Source organism: Lotus japonicus, chromosome 4 (assembly GCF_012489685.1).
Source record: "Lotus japonicus ecotype B-129 chromosome 4, LjGifu_v1.2".
Classification (NCBI taxonomy): Eukaryota; Viridiplantae; Streptophyta; class Magnoliopsida; order Fabales; family Fabaceae; genus Lotus; species Lotus japonicus.
In genome coordinates, this window is record NC_080044.1 from 66,555,018 (window position 1) to 66,574,014 (window position 18,997).

The window sequence follows — 18,997 nt, forward strand, 5'->3', positions numbered from 1 at the left end:
GCCGCCACAATTCACCTAATATTTCCCTAACCTCCATCATTAATGCAAAGTTTGTGTTCCATTGGATCAGATTTTACATTTAATTTTCATAACTGAACTACTTATGCCGTGTGTTACGTGTAGCCTAAGTCATTTGAAGTCAAATTAAATCATTGAGAGATCACAAAAAAAATTATGATTAATTATCAATTGTTGTAAAAGGAAAGAAATGATTGGTTTGATAATATTTGCATTGTTGTTCTGGGCATGAAGAGGTAAATTCAGACACTTGGTGTAAAAGCTTTGAAAGTTAGTGGAAAATCTTAAGTGTGGCTACTGGCTAGGAAGTAGATGTAACCCAAATGGTAAAAGCGTAACGAAAAAATTCACGTATGCTTGTCTCCCCCTCTTATGTTTATATTCTCTTTATTGGTTTATTTTAATGTTTTATTTGATTTAAGAGAAAAGACGGGATAAGAATAAAGGAAAATGTGTGAAAAATGGATTTTAAAAGTTGTTTGTTACGATAAAAGAAAAGAATAAAATAGTGAATCCCAACTCATTTGGTTGAATGGAGAATATAAAGAAAAAATATTATTTTCTATAAAATAACATATTTACCATCAATGATCAATGAGAAAACTATATTTTTGATACATCGGGTGATAGGACTGAGGGACATATGGGTTGGGTAGGGGGAGATCCAGGGATTGATTCCTGGCGGGTGCAATTTATATTTCTGATGTACAAAAAAAATAATAAAAAAATAAGAAAACTATATTTTTTGTACATCGGAAAGATAAATTGCACCCTCTAGAGATTGATCCCTGAACCTCTCCCACCCAACTCATATTTTCCCCAACTCTTACCACTTAAGTTATCATTTAGGGACAATGAGAAAACTATGTCATATCAAACAACCTATTTATTTCTTATCGAAAATAAAAATCTATTATATTCCTCACTTTTTTTTTTCTCTACTTATTTTCTCTCTTCTTTCTTTCTCTACTCAATCAAAGTACAACATAAAAAAGTTAGGAGATTCATGTCTCCCCTCTCACATTTTCAAGATGATCACTGCTCCTTTAAGACCTCGAATAGTCTCCTCGTCACTCCTGTCAAACTCCAACCTAAAAACTTGCCAAGAAACCACACCTTCTTGGCTCGCGTGAAATAACCACCAAACAGAGCACTACCCAGAACAAAAGTTGCAGGAGAAACCGAAGGCATGGTCATACCATACATAAAACTGTCATCAACAACTGCAACCTTCATAGTTGGCTGGGAAGATTAAACGAGCTGGGGCATGCGATCTTTCTTGTATCTTTTTAGGACGCTGCACACACGAGGTTTGGGGATTATGGTTATTGAGAAGACAAAGATCCTCCTCACACCAATAGTCGCGTTATATCCTCAAAATCACCAAGAGCAAGAAAAAAATTAAAGAAGAAACATATTGTTGCGAAGTGCTAACAACCACATCAACTTCACGAAGAGGGAATACAACAACATACCTGTTGGGAACGGGAAGGAAACCAGCAAAATTGCTCTGCCCCTCCCTAACACTCCTTAAGCGAGGTTGAGTGACACACCCTCATTGCTAGGAATGAACTTGAACCAACCCCTAAAGATATTCAGACCCAAGAAAGCAATAAAACCATCACTGTTACAGATTGAAAACCTCTCACCATTTTAAATAATACTTCCTCCGTTTCAGAAAGTTTGTAGTTTAAAATTGTGGCACACAAAGAGTAAGAAAGAAATTATTGATAGTACGATTTGACTAGATTACCCTTATTTAGGATGTTGTATTTCCAAGGATAGTGGTAACTATAGCAAGAATTGCAATAAACATAGTGGATAGAGAAAGTTTAATAAATAAGGGTATAGATTATAGAAGGAAAAAAATGGGGGAAAATGCATTGCATTCTAAAACAACAAACTATTTGAAATATTAAAATCATACCAAAAACTCCAAACTTTTTGCAACGGAGGGGGTAAGATGCAACAAACGAGAGGTCCAACCAAGATCCTCTTTAGCCTCCTTGAAAAAAGTTCCACAGCAAACCCAAGACTCTTTGCAAGAAGAATAAGCAAAAAAATTATTTCTAAAGATTGTTTACAAATGCAGAAAACTAAAACAATGATTAAGGAAGCCTTTAGTTTTTAAAAATTTATTCATTCATCAAAAGAATATTATAGTTGATTTCATCATCTAGAAAAATCCTTATCAATCAAAAGATTAACAAAAAAAAAATATTAAATTTTGAGAAACACGATCAACTATGTCATGAACCAATAATCTAAAAAGTAAAAACATAAGTTGTTGAGTAAATGACATGTTAATGGACCAAAACTTTCTCATGCCATCAAGCATTTCTCATACTATAATTTTGTAATAATTCTCTTCACGCAATAGCCTATTGAGCTTGAAACGTGAATAATGCAGATACCCATATCTTTGAAGGAGTTGCTGTTTTGTTCCTTTGGCCAAATGAATTTTGACGGTATACCTTGTTTGTTTCCTGGTGTAGTGCATTTGGACTGTTGAAGGGCTGATGGGTTTTTGGGGCCTTTTAAAATTAATCTATCTTTGTACTGTATTGCTCTATTGCTTTGTTATCTTCTTTTTTTCTTTTTCTCTCTTGTATTAAGGGTTGGAGTACCCCTTGTATTCCCTTTTAATACAATCTTTGGCTTACCAAAAAAAAAAAAAACCCATATCATGAACTGAAATTCAAATTTTTATTGAAATAATTAGATATTAAAGTCTACACTATTTGCACATAAATGTTCTAGTATCATGTTATGAACCAATTATCCTGAAAGTTTAAACTATTAGATAAAAGACATATTAGTGATTTTATGTTAGGTATTTCTAAACCATTCAAACATTCTTTTTGTGTATTTTCCTGTGGTATTAATGATTATTCTCATTTTATTACACCCCATGGTATTAATTATAGCATCATCCTGGGATTGAGTCGGTGCTTGCATATAAGGATATCAATACGTTGATCATATCAATTTAATGTAATCTCTGAACTTCGATGAGATTAATTTAATGGTTGTTGTCTGTACATACATTCAGAAAACAAAATAAATGGATTGTTGATGTTCCAATGCATAGTTTATTGTCAACCCCAAAAACAAGGAGACAATGATGATTAGACGAGTGCTATTGGATCATGGTCTTTTGATTATAAACTTCGCGATTTTCCTGAAGTTACAACTTTGTTCTATCTTTCTTTCACATGTGTTAAATATATGAATTCATTGAAGAGAGATAGACACAATATTACATTTAATATTATCAATTCATTTGAGAGGATCTTGATTCCTTTTGATGTGGTGTCCAAGACAAGTGTGTTTCCAATTCAAACTCTTCTTTATCTTTTGATCTTCATATTTTTGAACAAGAGAAAATCACTTTTTCTATTAGAACGAGGACAGTTCAAACCTTGAGAAAGTGAGTGTCATAATTTTACGAACGAGTTTATACTATTTAAAGGAAAAAATGAAAAAATATATTTCTATAACAATCAATTAATAATTTAATATCTCAATGAGAAAAGGATAGATGTGGGAGTCCACCTGCATTGGCCTTAAGGCTCATGGAACGATGTGCTACTGTTATAAATAGGTGACGTGATAGGAGAATAAATGGATTGAAATTGTGGCTCAAACGAACACTGAGAGAGTTTCCAATTAAGAAGGAACATTTTCATTATACAAACAAGTAACAACCCAACCCTGTAATTGGTTGTTCCTTCTTCTGATATCTCTTTTGGGGTATTGGGATCCTTTCTAATTTATTGCTGCTCCTACTAGCTATTTTTTCTGAGCACTCTTTTGATTGAGTGAACATAGCAAAAAAAAAAAAGAAGTGAAAGTGCCTTGGAGAAAGGTAGTATAATTTGGTGTTGAGCATTTGCATTTGGTAAAGGAAAATTATCCCAATTTTACAGTGAAATGGGTGGTCCTTTATCAGCCTGGCCTTGGGAAAACTTTGGAATATTTAAGGTACAAAATACTACCTATGTGATGAATGATTATGCATCTTTCTTTCTTTCTCATGATATGTACATGATTTTGATTTGTTTTTCAATGGATGACAGTATCTATTATATGGGCCATTTGTGGCAAAAGTCCTGCTTGGAAGATTCTATGATGAGGAAGAACACTCCAACTCAAATATCAGCTTGTGCCTTCATTTGCTCATCCTATGTGGTCTCAGAGGTCTAATTCATGTTCTTTGGAGTTCTTACAATAACATGCTTTTTCTAATTAGAAATCGAAGAATTCTTCAACAGGGTGTTGATTTTAAGCAGATTGACAAAGAATGGGACTGGTAAAGTTACAATTGACAATTGATTTGTTCTCTATTGTAAATAAATTATTATGCTGAATATCTTATTTGTGTTTTTCCTATTTATTTAATTTGTCACACAGGGACAATTTTTTGATTCTTCAGACACTAGTAGCCTCCATAGCCTACTATATGTTTCCATTTCTTCAACATCTCCCTCTCTGGAATTCAAAAGGTCTTATTGTTGCTCTGCTGCTTCATGTGGGACTCTCAGAGCCACTTTATTATTGGGTACATAGGAGGTTTCATGGAGAGTATCTTTTCACCCATTATCACTCACTTCATCATTCATCTCCTGTACCAGAGTCATTTACTGGTGAGAATCACAGATACCCCATCTTAATTTTAATCCTCTCTGTTCTATTCTGGTTGGCTCAAACAACCACTCGACCCATCATCATTCTGGTCGGCTAAAAGGCTCATAACCAAGTGAATGTCTCATTTTTCATTAGTACTATAGTTGCATAGAACTTTATTTTGTTCCAATTTGGTGGTATCTTTTAGATTAATTTCAAACTACTTGTTAATGTTGCATACTACAGCTGGAAATGCAACACTTTTGGAGCACCTAATTTTGACGGTGTTGATTGGAATCCCTATCCTTGGAGCTTCTGTGATGGGACATGGATCAGCAACCCTGGTTTATAGTTATGTTTTGATCTTTGATTTCCTGAGATGCTTGGGCCATAGCAATGTTGAAGTAGTCCCACATCAATTGTTCGAGACATTCCCATTTCTTAGATATGTGATATACACACCATCGTGAGTAAATTTCTGACACTAAGTGCATAAATATCAGTTACTGGCGTATCACGTTTCATTGTGGTGAGACTTGTCAAAAGATAGGAAGCATTAACTTCTGTCTGTTTTTAGGTGAGACAAGTGAAAAAGCATTTAGTGTGTCACTAAATGCAAATCTCTGAACCATACTTCAATAAGTTTGACACTTTAGGGTATATTGAATATTTGAATAGGGAGAAGATAAGGGAAGAAATCATGAAAAATGGACAAGGGTAGGAAAGTAATTTTCTTAGGGGAATTTGAGGGATGTCTTGCCGGTTTGAAAAACTATAATTATCTCTCTTACCAAATTCTTTTATCATGTTCGCGATATTACATAAGTCTAACTTCGTCTAACTTCTTTAGCACTAAACATATTGTTGGTAGAAGAATATAAAAATTACCGAATAGCATCTTCTTCTTTTTTCATTTTGAGTGTAAAAATCTATCTTTATTTTAAAAAAAATTGCTTACCACCGCATCAACATTTTATTTTTTGAGTTAAAAAGATTGCATAATTTTTTTTTAGGGAAAATTGCACTAACATTCTCTGATGTTTATCATTGTTGTATTGATTTTTCTTCTTCTATTATTTAACAAAATACAAACCACCATTTTTTTATTGTAAACATTGTACTAACCTCATTTAAAATTTATTATTATTGCGCTGAACTTTATAAGATTCATTATTATAACACTTACTACCCTTCTATTATTCTAAATGATATATAAATAAGAGGAGGTGGATGTATTTTAAGTTATAATTTTCAACAAAATTATAACTTAAAATATCACATAGGGTACTACACCCAGAAAAAATTCTAGGTAGTACAGAATTTACCATTGTAAAATAGAGAGAAGTTAAAGTATAAAGAAATGGAGATGAACTTTTATGCCATAGTGAAGTTGGAGAGATATATATTGAACTTTTTGGAACTACTGGTAAAACTTGAAGCCTATTTAATTTCAGCCACCTATAATTTATTGTGTTTCATCCTTTTCAGTTGCAACTTGCAACTGCCAGAAGAATGGCATATGAAATGGACATGCATTTCATAAATTGTGGTCCAGCAATAAGTTTAAAAAAAGTGATTCTTGCATACATTCAACTACTCATTTGTTTTTATGCAATATGCAGATATCACCATCTACACCACACTGATAAGGACACTAATTTCTGCCTCTTTATGCCTCTATTTGACGCGCTTGGCAAAACGCTTAACACTAAGTCATGGCAATTACACAAAACATTGAGTTCAGGTTCAGGTAAGCTATCATATGATTGAGATGATATATAGTTTCATATTTGCAAATGTTATAATTGATTCTCTATTCTCATAATTAATTTGAGTGTTATGGTGTCTTTTTACAAATAATAATATGAAACTTACCCAATATGGTATCAGAGTCTCTATAACTGAACGCTCTAGAGTTCGGTCATTGCAATTTTCAATTCCAATTCTTAAAATAAAAAGTTGAATTTCAGCACATGATAGGTGGTTCTGTGCATTGTTTACGCTTCAAGTCTAAACGAGCTTGGATATGTTACCAATGATAACTTTGGGACAATTGTTTTATGATAGTTTGATGAAAAAGATTTGTTTTGTTTTTACCTCTACTTAATAGTTATGCATTCCAACCTGTTTGTGGAAATGCTTATGCCAGATATCAATCTAATCCACATACATGATGAAGTTGTATCTGTATCAACGCAGGAAACAGTGTTAATACGGTGCCACATTTTGTTTTCCTGGCCCATATAGTGGATGTCTCATCTTGCATGCATGTTCCTTTCGTCCTACGAAACTTTTCTTCATTGCCATACAAAGCAAGGCTTTTCTTGGTACCACTATGGCCCATTGCCTTCATAGTTTTGCTGGCAATGTGGGTTTGGTCCAAGACCTTCTTAGTTAGCTCCTACTACCTCAGAGATCGACTACACCAAACGTGGGCGGTACCTAGATGTGGTTTCCAGGTGGGGCATCTCTATTTTTTAGACTCATCAATTATAATTTTTCCTTCACTTACCTTCTTTCTTGTTTTTTTTTTTCTACCATTATGACTGCTAAAAAAGAATGGAAAGTATTGACTTTTCTTTCTTTTAATGCTCTTGACAGTATTTCTTGCCATTTGCTGCTGAGGGAATCAATAACCAAATTGAGCAAGCTATCCTCAGGGCTGATAGAATTGGGGTTAAAGTCATTAGCCTTGCTGCACTGAACAAGGTTTGGCACATTAATGAACTTCTCTTGCTATTTAATTTGACAAGTGTAATAGTGATTGTGATTGATTGAAATATGGTGTTCTGTTCTCAGACCATATAGTGGTTGAAGGCTCTAGCCTCTAATTTAATGGCTTGTAGTTGAAATGTATCTAGTTTCAGATACCTGACAAAACTAGTTATGCAGGAGTACATCCTAATTCCCTCATAGGAATGGTGGTGGACCAACCTAGTAACTTTTTGAACAAATGAAACATGGCATCCAGTTTCTAGTCTACCTATACATAAAACTAGACCAACATATAGAGAATCATTCCAATTTCATGATCAGCTGTTTGGGATTTCAATTCATTTTAGGTTTCTCTGGCATAAATACTCTTTGGCTTTTAGTTCTCCAGGGAGCTTGACTAGTTCCACTTTTACATGGGGATTCAGTATTACCAGTTCCATGATGTGTTGTATAATAACAGTAATGAATTATATAATGCAACATTTAAATCCAAGGTATATGTGAGATTAATGACAATGATTTTATCATACTTTAGTAGAGTCTATAACTATCAGAAATTTGTTATCTAAGTAACTTCATAAAGAAATATGTGCTTTATCATGCCAATGTTAGGTTTGGTTGACTAGTGCATTAATTCCAATAATTCTTACTGTTTTACTGAATACAGAATGAGTCCCTAAATGGGGGTGGAAAGCTTTTTGTGGACAAGCACCCAAACCTTAAGGTTCGAGTTGTTCATGGAAACACCTTAACTGCTGCTGTCATTCTCAATGAGATACCTCAAGATGTGAAAGAGGTGTTCCTCACAGGAGCTACTTCAAAGCTTGGAAGAGCAATTGCACTATATCTTAGCCAAAAGAAAGTCAAAGTTTTGGTAAATTTTCTCCCAGTCCCCCCTCTTTTCACTGTTTCCCTTAATGTCTTCATTGCTCTTCTGAGAATAATGGACCATCGTTATAGTTGTAGATAACGGATTATTACTCAATTAATGTTTGTACTCCATTTCATTTGTTATGCTCTAATGATTTATATGTTCACTGCTCTGCACAATGATATAAATGATCTCATTTCATACTTCACACAGTAGCTATCATTTGCATTATCAAAACATATACAATTATAGGTCTAAAAAGTTATCAAGTACATTTTTATTTTATTGTCATTGCATGATGCATTCATTTTCATACGCCTCGAACGGAATTAGTCTCTAACTACTGGCTGTTGGATACCGGTGGCGCCCACCTAAAAAAAGAAGTAATTCAATGTTGGTGATAGGATAAAAACTGAAATTGAGGAGGGGCACATAAATAAAATAAAATAATGGAAAAACAGAGTCTTAAAACAGGGAGGGGTAGGCAGGGGACCCTTTGAATCAGTAATGTAACTTAAAATGAGATGTAGTGCACTGTAAATTGAACCGTTTTTTATACTAATGCTGATGGCTGATGGCAATGCTTGATTCTCTTGATGCAAGAAGTGTGATGATGGTTTGGTTTATGTAATTACAATTACTAATAGGCTGAGAGCTACTTTACAGATGTTAACAGTTTCAACAGAGAGATTTCAGAGGATTCAAAAGGAAGCCCCTCTTGAATACCAAAGCTACCTAGTCCAAGTAACAAAATATCAAGCAGCACAAACCTGCAAGGTAGATTTATACCAATATCTTTCACTGCTTTTTTAGACACAGCCCCAATTAGTTTCTTACTCATACTTACTTCAAAAAAACCAATCACATGTTATTTGTTATGATTAACATGCTCCTTCATAAAACATTACAAACTTTGGATTATTTTTGGAAAATTATTAATTAGGATGTAATCTTTTACATTTGAATTATTGTATGGTATTGTAATAGACTTTGCAAGAATACAGAGAAAACCATTTAATGTGTGTTTGGTTTCATGTTGGGAAATTCTATAATCAATCCTAATATAGTAAAATCAATTTTGGATGACAATATGTATGTTTGTGAGTCATTTTGCAGAATTGATTTAGGTCCCAGAATCAATTTTGCTAAAGGCTAGAGAGAGTAATTTTTCCGTTGAACATAATCAATTCTTAGATTTTACAATTGTATTTCAAATTATTACACAACAAAAACCACTTGTTGCATAAATGTACGGAACATAAATATTTCACTTTGCCAAAATTAATTGTGTCAACGCTGATCCAAACATAGCACCTAATTTGCAATGTGATTACAATGTGTCTTATTTCAGACATGGATTGTTGGAAAGTGGATCACACCAAGAGAACAAAGCTGGGCACCACGTGGAACCCATTTTCATCAATTTGTTGTCCCACCAATTTTATCATTTAGAAGAAACTGCACCTATGGTGGTCTTGCAGCCATGAGATTACCACAAGACGTGGAAGGCCTAGGCTGCTGTGAGGTGAACACTCAAGTCAACTTTGATGATATCTGTCTCATTCATTCTCTATTGTTTTCTGTTCATGAAAATATCTGAGTTCTTCATATCCTTATAATTCTCTGTCATTCCCATTAGTTACTTATTTGTTCATGATCTTTGTCTGATGTTGCAGTACACGATGGAGAGGGGTGTAGTTCACGCGTGCCATGCAGGAGGAGTGGTACATAGTCTTGAAGGTTGGTCTCATCATGAAGTTGGAGCCATAGATGTTAACAGGATCGATCTTGTTTGGAAAGCAGCACTCAAACATGGCCTAAGGCCAGTATCAAGTTAATTGACACACAATAAAACAAACACTCAAATCTTATATTGTCAAGGATCAAGGATCTTTTTAAAGTTCTTACTTCTAATGTTTTGGTATATTGGCCATATATGAGTATGGTTTATATTCTTTAAACTCGATGTACTATATTACTATGTTTTATCATTTAATTTCAATACGTTCATATGATCACATTGAATTATGTGATTCATAGCATAAATCAAGTGAAAGCAAGTAAAAGAGGCTCCCTTCTGCCTCATCATTTTAAAGATTGTCCTTTATACTCATTTTAAATAATGCCTACATTTTCATGAGAAAAAAAAAATCAAACTAGTTAACTCATTTCGTTCCTCCAGTAATAAAAAATAAAAACTCATTTTGTTCCTTAACCATGAGGGTCGAGGCTTCAATCTTAGCCCATGTGTGTGAAGGGCATATTGTGATCACTAGTTTTCGCTTATTGCGAGGATACTCGGTAAAAAGATTAGTCATTATTGTCGGTAGTGGATATCCTGAATTCACCCAAAAAGGAAAAATGCACAAATTCTGTAAAAAATGGGTATATAATAAATTTATTAAAACATACTCCTCCTATCCTTTTTATAAGAAACACTTTGGAGATTTTTTTGGGTCATTTTTATAAGAAATACTCTTATAAAATTAAGTCAAATAATTCATTACAATGTTTTTTTTTACAACAATGCTAAGAGATCTATTCCCCGTGTAAAAATTTGGAAGGAAATTGCAAGCACCCAATAAGTATTGTCAACATTTATGGTAATTAGCATGATTGTTCTTATGAAAATAAAAGACATCATTGGAAATAAGCAGAATAGTTTATTTTATAAAAAATGTACTCCCTCCGTTCCTAAATAACTGACACTATTTCTAGCTAAATTTTATTCCTAATTATCTGCTACTTTATAAAGTTCAAGAGAGCATTAATTATACTTTACCAATTGTACCATTTATTTATTGGTGGTAGTCAAGTTGAAAAGTTAGAATTAATATGAGAGATAAAGGGTATAGTAGGAAGCAATGTTCTGAAAACAGGACTGGCCGGTTCAACTGGGAATCGGACATGACACCGGACCGGAACAGTGCAAAAACCGCTGAGTGATAAGACCGGAATTGGACCGCTCAAACCGGTCTGAAATTAGTAAAACGGTGAACCAACGGTTAAACCGGTTCAGTTTTAAAACATGCTTTTCTCTCTCATTCGATTTCCGTGCATTGTGCCAGCTTTTTAGTACTTTCCCTGCAACATTGGTTAATGATCATTCCACTCATTAATTTTTTTTTTCAAACAATTCCACTCATTATTAATCTTGAAAATATTAAATATTTTTAAACATTTTGTACCTTTCCAATAATATACATGTTCTTACTCAAAAAAAAAAAATAATAATAATATACATGTTCAAAAAATATATAATATACATGTCTTTTTTTGAAACTGTAATATACATGTCATTTACCATAGTTTTGTTTTGGTACAAACTTAACATGGATTTGAATTTCATCCTACTCGTTGCTTTATTTTAAATATATACTAAAACATATATTGTTAACTTTATAAGACTTTTAACATTCCGTAACATTATTCTTGATTCTTGCTCTTACAATACCATATGAAACTTAAATTTTGGTAAGATAAATATTAGTATTAAATAATATTTAGTATATTTTATTTATTAAAATATTATTTTATTAGTAACGGTTCGACCTCGATTCAACCCCGGTTCAATCTTTAAACTTTAAATCAATGCCCCGATCGGTTCGATGACCGGTCCGGTTTTCAGAACATTGGTAGGAAGTTAGATTATAATTTTAATAAAACAAAAATATTAATTACTATTTCTTAATATTTATGCAACAACCTTAAAGTGTCAGTTATTTAGGAACGGAGAGATACTACACTATTAGTTTCATTGGTTTATGTGATTTTGTCAAAATTCTCTTATAAAAAAGGACCATAGGGAGTATTTAATTTGTTGGTAGCATTAATTTTTTCTTGATATATATTGGTCGCATTAATTTTAAACCACCGAAATAATAACTTTCAATTATTATTCGGAAAAGGTGTGGACAGTTGGTTGGTGGTCATGACTTTGTGGGAATTTTTTTCTCAATTTATTGTTCATATTGTTCACATGATACAACATTCGACAGTGCAATTAATTGAATCGTATACAACATTTATTTTGAATTAGAGGTTTTTTTTTTTGCTTAAATAAGTTTTTGGTCCCTAACCTTTACCAAATGCTTGGTTTTAGTCCCTCGCCGGAGTAAAGGTGGGTTTTAATCCCTAACCTTTGCCACAAAATTTGGTTTTCATCCCTCCGGAGCTCTTGGTCAACGCCGGAGCTCCGGTGGCCCATGTGGCCTTGCCATGTGGGATTAATGAGGCCAGGTGTTAATTAATTAATTTTTTTAAATTAACTCAATTACCTAAACTAATCCCTCACCTAATTAATTAAAACACTCATTTAATTAGTTCCCCACCCCCCAATCATCAATCAAACCCATAAAACAAAATCCCAAACCCAGAAAAATTCCCAACCCAAGAAACACATTTAGCTTGCAAATCACAGTGGCATAAACCCAGAAAATGTTCAAGCAGATTAAAATAGTACAAATTGTTTGAGCAATATTGTCATACTAGAAACAAAAATAGAAATCAGAAATAGTTTGATAGAATGGTAGCAAGAACAAAAGTGTAAAACGGGTTACAGGAACAAGAGTATGAACTGGCAACAGGAAGTTGCAGCATGTTATCCATCTTCATCAAAATCACATATCATGTTGCTCGTACTCTCCCTCTTGCTCTTCATACTCATCTTCATCAGCAGTTCTCATCCATTCCTTACCCAGAAGCGAACTCAAGCAGAAAAAAATTACCCATAAAATGTTCTCTGTCACATTGAGAATAGACTAGAAATTAACATGACAGTGATAACAATTAAGATAACAAAAATTCCGAAAATTACCTATTTTCCCTTATTCACCATAAACCCAGAAAACAACAACCCCACACCCCAACCCAGCCACTCCAAACCAGGCGCATACCCAGATCGAGACCCCCAAACCCAACCACATCCAGATCGAGCCGCAGAACTTGCTGTAGATGAGGATCTTGTATGCTTCTTTGTTTGCTTCTGACGGAGATTGAGACATGGTGTTGGATGTTTTAGATGGTGAAATCCAAGCGCTGAAGAGTGAGGTTCCTCAATCAGGGTTTGGGAAAGCAACTAAGAAAACACCATCACTGTCGTCTCCCTGTGTTGAGTCACCACCGCCCCTCACAACGTTGTGCTTCTTCGATGACGGCGTGGGAGGAAAGGGACGCGAGGAACCCTAGCAAAGGAAAGGGATGAAGTGTTTTTCACTCCTTAATCCATTCTTTTAATTTTTTTTCATTTTATTAATTAATAATCTAACTAATAATTAAAAAATAAAGAAAAAAAAAATCCACCTCAGTTCATTAAATGACATAGACATGCCACATGGGCCACCGGAGCTCCGGCGTTGACCAAGAGTTCCGGAGGGACGAAAACCAAATTTTTTGGCAAAAGTTAGGGACTAAAACCCACCTTTGCTCCGGCGAGGGACTAAAACCAAGCATTTAGTAAAGGTTAGGGACCAAAAACTTATTTAAGCCTTTTTTTTTTTTGGTACAAGTGGAAGACTTGAATTAGAGGTATGTACACTAACACTATGTTTGGTAGCATAGAAATAGAGAAGAGATCGAGGGAAGAGGAGATAGGAGAGAGATTGGAGAAGTACCTTTGTTTGGTACATGAACACTGTAGCAAAGAGAGAGATAGAGGGTGGAGATTTTCACCTTTTTGTTCTCTTCGCGTTTTGCGAAGAGAAATGATGGCGGCTCCTCCTTTTTTTTATTCTGTGCATTTAGTGGCGGTTAAAACCGCCACTATCTGCATTCTGACATCACTTTTACTTTTTGTTTTTCGTTTCTTGTTTTTAGTGGCGGTTTAGAACCGCCACTATTTGCATTCTGACATTAAAAAAATATTTTAATCAAAAGTTAACTTTTTTTCTCTCTCTTCCACCTCATTATTTCTCTTCTCCCTCTCCTTTATCTCTACCATACCAAACAACATCTAAATCTACTCTATTTCTCACATATTTCTCTCTACTCAACTTCTCTCTTCTCTACTCTCTCTTGTCTATCTCTCTCTTCTCTCTACCAAACGGAGTGTAAGGGTGTTCATAATCGAACCAATCTATCTATCTATAATCTATAATCTATAATCTATATAAAAAGAAGAGTTTCTGCAACCTTAAGGGCAAAATGGGAATTCAATACATCATTACACATGGTTGGAATTTTTTGTATGGATAGTTCTGTAATTTTGTTAATTATTGAATAGAGAATCAAATCTTGGTTGTCACTTTAGTCTTTAGTTTGATATTGGCCGTTGATTCTTTGATAGAAAACAAAGTGAAATCCTAATTGGACAATTAATCGACCATAACGGATTTCCCTCTGGCATTCGCTCGATTGATTTCCGTTTTCATTCTACCATTCCTCTGATGTTTACGTTTTGGTTCTGCAATCAAGGCTTCCGTTTCAGTTCCACCACTTCTTCAAACCCCATTCGTTTTGTTAGTGATTTATTCTTTTGGTGCTAAAAAAAGGAGGATATCCAACTCTAACAGAGACACATACATCTTTAGAAGTATGGATTCGAAAAAAATGAAAGAGACGGCGGTTGAAGAACCTAACATTGCTCATCAAAGTTTTATAAATTCTTTGAAGAAGATTGAGAACTCTGGTGACTCAAAAAGTCTCCATATTGCAAAGCCTGTTATGTAAGATATAAAAGTATGCTAGAAATTCAAAGGAACAAGAGCATCGATTTGAATTACTTTAAATAAATTAAGATAAATCAAGAAATAAACAACTTAAATCCTAATCAAATCTAAAATTTAAAAAAGTAACAAATAAAGATAGATAAAAACTACAAAAATCTAGCAAATCACAATAAAAACTCATAAAATCCTGAATTAATTAAAAATCCGAAAATTCAATAAAATATCATAAAAATTAATTAATACTCTAAAAATAAGTAATAAGATAAATTAAGATAAAATCATGAAATAAACAACCTAAATCCTAATCAAATCTAAAATTTAAAAATGTACTAAATAAATATAGATAAAAACTATCAAAATCTAGCAAATCACAATAAAAACTCATAAAATCCTGAATTAATTAAAAATTCGAAAATTTAATAAAAATTAATTAATACTCTAAAAATAAATAAAAAATAAATTAAGATAAAATCAAGAAATAAACAACCTAAATCCTAATCAAATCTAAAATTTAAAAATGTATTTTTTTATGAGAATTAATCTGAGAATGACAAGTGGAATTCTGTTTATGAGAATTAACGTGGGAATGACACGTCACTAAGAATTAACGTGAGAATGACATGTCACTAAATCAGCCTGATAGAAGTTCTTCTTTTCTAATATATATTTTGATTGATATTGATATTGATATTGATATTGATATTGATTGATTCCTTAAAAAAAAAGATTTATATAACTTCATTATTAAAAATGGTTTGATAGATAACACTTTAAAATTAAGAATGCACTTCCATAAGAATGCACACTCCGTGTCCGAATGATAGCTCAAGTGGTAAGAGTTATGAGACATATGGGTTGGGTGAGGGAGGCCCAGAAATCAAATCCTATATGGTGTAATTTATCTTTCCGACGAAGAATGCACACTCTGATCCATTTTATGCCTGCATTAAATAAATAAATTAATATAAACAACAAATTTAGACTTTAAAAAAATTGAAATATCCTTTCAAAAGAAAAAAAAAATTCTGACTATATAGTGGAGTGAATTCAAATGGAGGTTGTTTTTAGTTTATTTTTATTTTTCTTTATTTTTATATTCTGAATTTTGTGGGACATTGAAATTTAAAATGCACCCACCAGAGATTAAACTCAGGCGCTATCATTCGAGTACTATATATTCTGAGTTTTGAAGTAGTATATTGTTTAGAAAAGTTTTCGTATTGAATGATTTGAGGCTTTTAAGGTTGGATTTTTTTAAGTTGGACATTTGTACTTTCTTGTGATATAGCTCTAGATTCTTGACACATAAGATTGTGTTAACTCTCAAACTATATAATACTAGAATTAGATATTAGATTAGATTAATCACTAATCTAGTAGGAAATTTGGTCTATAAAATAAAAACTACCAAATATTAGGAATTAAAAATCAATCAAATTTAAAATCTGGATAATCTAGTTTCTTAAAAAAAAAAGGATTTGGCCTAAACATATAACAAAATATGTTAAACAAAAGTAATCTAGTTTCTACCAACATATATAACAAAATATGTTAAAAAAAATCATATATAACAAAATAGAGTAATAGAACATGTGTGAAGCCATGGAACTTGAAAAACCAAAATCAATTAACCATTTAATTTCTCACAAAGACAAAACAAACAAGGCTTAATTTCAACATGGTGAAATCAAACTTTCAATGCAAATCGTGCCACAGGATAAATACGTATTCCCAAGATGTTCATCTTTAATAGGTTTCAATGTTTTATCTCTCACGTTGCAGAGATACATTTCTGGCACCATGAGGAGATCACCATTGTCAAACATGTATAAAGGAAAGCCCAGGGGAGGAGATCACAAGCCAAGCGGTTCTATTTCTTTCCAATAATTAATGCTGAACAATTTAGTCCAAGACTCTTCAACTCCAAACTTCTTCATCTGCCAAATCATAAAATTGTATTGCTTGTCAAACATGGAAACACAAAGGCATTCATCCAAAACCCCAAGATCTAGATCACCGAACTTGTGGGGCATAACTGGCAATAACAACCTCACAAACTCCTCCTTATTCAAATCAAAGGAAAGAATCACGCACGAGCCGTTGTCGACCCACTTAATTTCATTCTCAGTTCCATCAAAATTATTCTCATAAATTTTGAGAACGGCTATCCAGTTAAGAGTTCCTTTGATGTGAACTCCCATTGTGGCACGTCCTTTTAGAGTCGAAGTAAAGTCGGATGGGAAACATCCAACATGTCTCCAATTACTGCTACCCATGTTAAAAATAAACACTTCCTCGTTTCTATATAGGAATAGAGCCTTGTAAGTGTCACTCACCTGATCATAGCCAAACCCAGAATTGACATAGATATAGGGATTGTCAACATGCCAGTTTAAAGATATTGATCTCGTAATGGGATTCCAGAAACAAACCCAAAAAAAAGTTTGTTCGATAGAACAATGAGTTCCAATAAGGCAGAGCAACCCATCACATGAACCTATTACCCAGTAGGGTTCATTCCAATTGGAACTTATGTTTTGACATTCATGGGTGATGGGTGTTAAAGGGGCTTTGAGGAAGGAATTGACCTCCACAGATGAGATATCCGCGTGTGTGAAATATGGAGGGCAAAATATTACAAGCGGATTGGATCGACGACGACGAAGATGCACTTTTACAAAGTCAGTGTTAGAGATGAGAGAGTTCCATGATTTGGACACTAACTTGAATTGCAATAGAGATTTCACAGGGAGGCGTGAGAGGATATCCATCATGAGTTCCTTTGGAATCAATTCTAAGGGTTGAATGGTGGACACACCCATGATGAGACCAAGACGTGAACACTGATAGGAAATATTTTTTGTTTTCACAGGTGCTCCATATATATAGAACAAATAGATGATAGAAATCTACTATTAATTTAATTTAAAATCAAATTCAAAAAGCAAGTGATGAATAATATTTCAAATAATTAAAATTTAGATGTAATTTTTTTTAAATGAATTTAGATGTAATCTTGATTTTAGGAATAACGAACTAGTATTATCTTCTTATCTTAAAACAAATCCTTTACAATATCTTAAATAAATAATAATAACCTCAAACTAAAAATCTTGTTTTAATTTGCACAACTATTGAGCTGGTGTGGGATCGGGGTCATCGTCATGTCATGGTGGAGGTGGACTGTGGGGAGCTGCTGCAGGCGATGGAGGATGAAGAGAGCTGTCGTTTTTTGCCCATCCTGAATGTCATCCGCAGCTTCAAGACCCGGGATTGGAGTTTGAGCATTCATGTAGCCCGTCGAGAATGCAATGCGCCGGCGGATTCCCTCGCCAAGACAGGAGTTCGGTCAGCTTTGGTGGATGTTTGCTTCTTGGAAGACCCTCCTCCAGATGTTGAAACGCTAGTCCTTATGGACTCTTTGTTTGTTCGTTAGTTTTTGTAGCTCTGTTAGTTTTCAGATGAAAAAAAACTATTGTACTTGAGCGTTTTTTATTCAAACGTTCCCTTCTCTGCGTTTTGTTTACTCCGGGATCCTCTCAAGTGTAAAAAAAACTTGAGAGTGTCAAGTTTTACTATCTCACCATTAACTTTTGTGTAAATAATAAACTAGTTGAATTACCCGTGCGAGGCACGGGTGACTTTTGTTATATGCTGTTTTATTAGCTTTTAAGTTTAATGTCTAAAGTCTTGTAGTGGAAATTGTGTTTAGTTATAGCGTTTTAAATTAATTATGTTGTCCAAGTGGAATTACCCATGTAAGGCACGGGTTAGTTGTGTTTAATAAAATTGTTAATCTAAATGTTGTGTTACACTATATATGTTTTTTTTTAGTAAATACATCTTAACCATTGTTTTAAATATATGTGTTTTGAACATTTTTTTTTTAAAAAATTCAATGTGTTTTAATCTACCGTCATTTGTTTGTCCTTATTTTCTTTTTTATATTGTTTTAGTTTTTTATAATTAAAAAAATTAATTTTAGTCAACTTTTCAAGTCAATCTTATAATAATTCCGTTGACTCGTCAAATATTCTTTCCCACCACAGACCTATTCCTCCGAAAAGTCGCTCACCCAGCTTTCATTCTATTTTTACACAAT

The 18,997-nt window shown here is 33.5% G+C and overlaps 2 protein-coding genes and 1 long non-coding RNA gene across 4 annotated transcripts; 1 reads left to right on the forward strand and 2 right to left on the reverse strand.

Annotated features, from left to right (window-relative positions):
* Positions 1-887: 887 nt before the first annotated feature.
* Positions 888-2,115, reverse strand: LOC130714297 (uncharacterized). Its single transcript, XR_009011235.1, has 2 exons — positions 1,494-2,115; positions 888-1,315 (listed from the first exon to the last, which is right to left on the reverse strand). It is a non-coding gene; the product is annotated as an uncharacterized LOC130714297 (long non-coding RNA).
* A 1,524-nt stretch (positions 2,116-3,639) lies between these two features.
* On the forward strand, positions 3,640-10,248 carry LOC130714541 (very-long-chain aldehyde decarbonylase CER3). 2 transcript variants are annotated; one of them, XM_057564449.1, is made up of 11 exons: positions 3,641-4,002; positions 4,098-4,330; positions 4,432-4,664; positions 4,891-5,110; positions 6,267-6,394; positions 6,844-7,103; positions 7,246-7,353; positions 8,027-8,233; positions 8,897-9,007; positions 9,582-9,755; positions 9,907-10,248. In XM_057564449.1, exons 1-11 carry the CDS (start codon positions 3,952-3,954, stop codon positions 10,066-10,068), a joined length of 1,887 nt encoding a protein of 628 aa, XP_057420432.1. In that variant the 5' UTR covers positions 3,641-3,951; the 3' UTR covers positions 10,069-10,248. The 2 variants fall into 2 exon arrangements, with proteins under 2 accessions (XP_057420433.1, XP_057420432.1); XM_057564450.1 differs by lacking the exon at positions 8,897-9,007 and having other exon boundaries at positions 3,640-4,002.
* A 6,283-nt stretch (positions 10,249-16,531) lies between these two features.
* Positions 16,532-17,717, reverse strand: LOC130713187 (F-box/kelch-repeat protein At3g23880-like). The gene has a single exon (XM_057562977.1). The coding sequence runs from the start codon at positions 17,715-17,717 to the stop codon at positions 16,749-16,751; it is 969 nt and encodes a 322-aa protein (XP_057418960.1). The 3' UTR covers positions 16,532-16,748.
* Between the last annotated feature and the right edge of the window lie 1,280 nt (positions 17,718-18,997).

What these genes read in the sequence shown, in the direction of transcription:
- LOC130714541 (XM_057564449.1), top strand. Translation starts at nt 3,952, where the DNA reads ATGGGTGGTCCTTTATCAGCCTGGCCTTGGGAAAACTTTGGAATATTT. An exon ending in TACCTAGATGTGGTTTCCAG is followed by an intron (nt 7,104 to 7,245) that starts GTGGGGCATCTC and finishes TGCTCTTGACAG; the next exon opens with TATTTCTTGCCATTTGCTGC. An exon ending in AAGCAGCACAAACCTGCAAG is followed by an intron (nt 9,008 to 9,581) that starts GTAGATTTATAC and finishes GTCTTATTTCAG; the next exon opens with ACATGGATTGTTGGAAAGTG.
- LOC130713187 (XM_057562977.1), bottom strand. Translation starts at nt 17,717, where the DNA reads ATGGGTGTGTCCACCATTCAACCCTTAGAATTGATTCCAAAGGAACTC.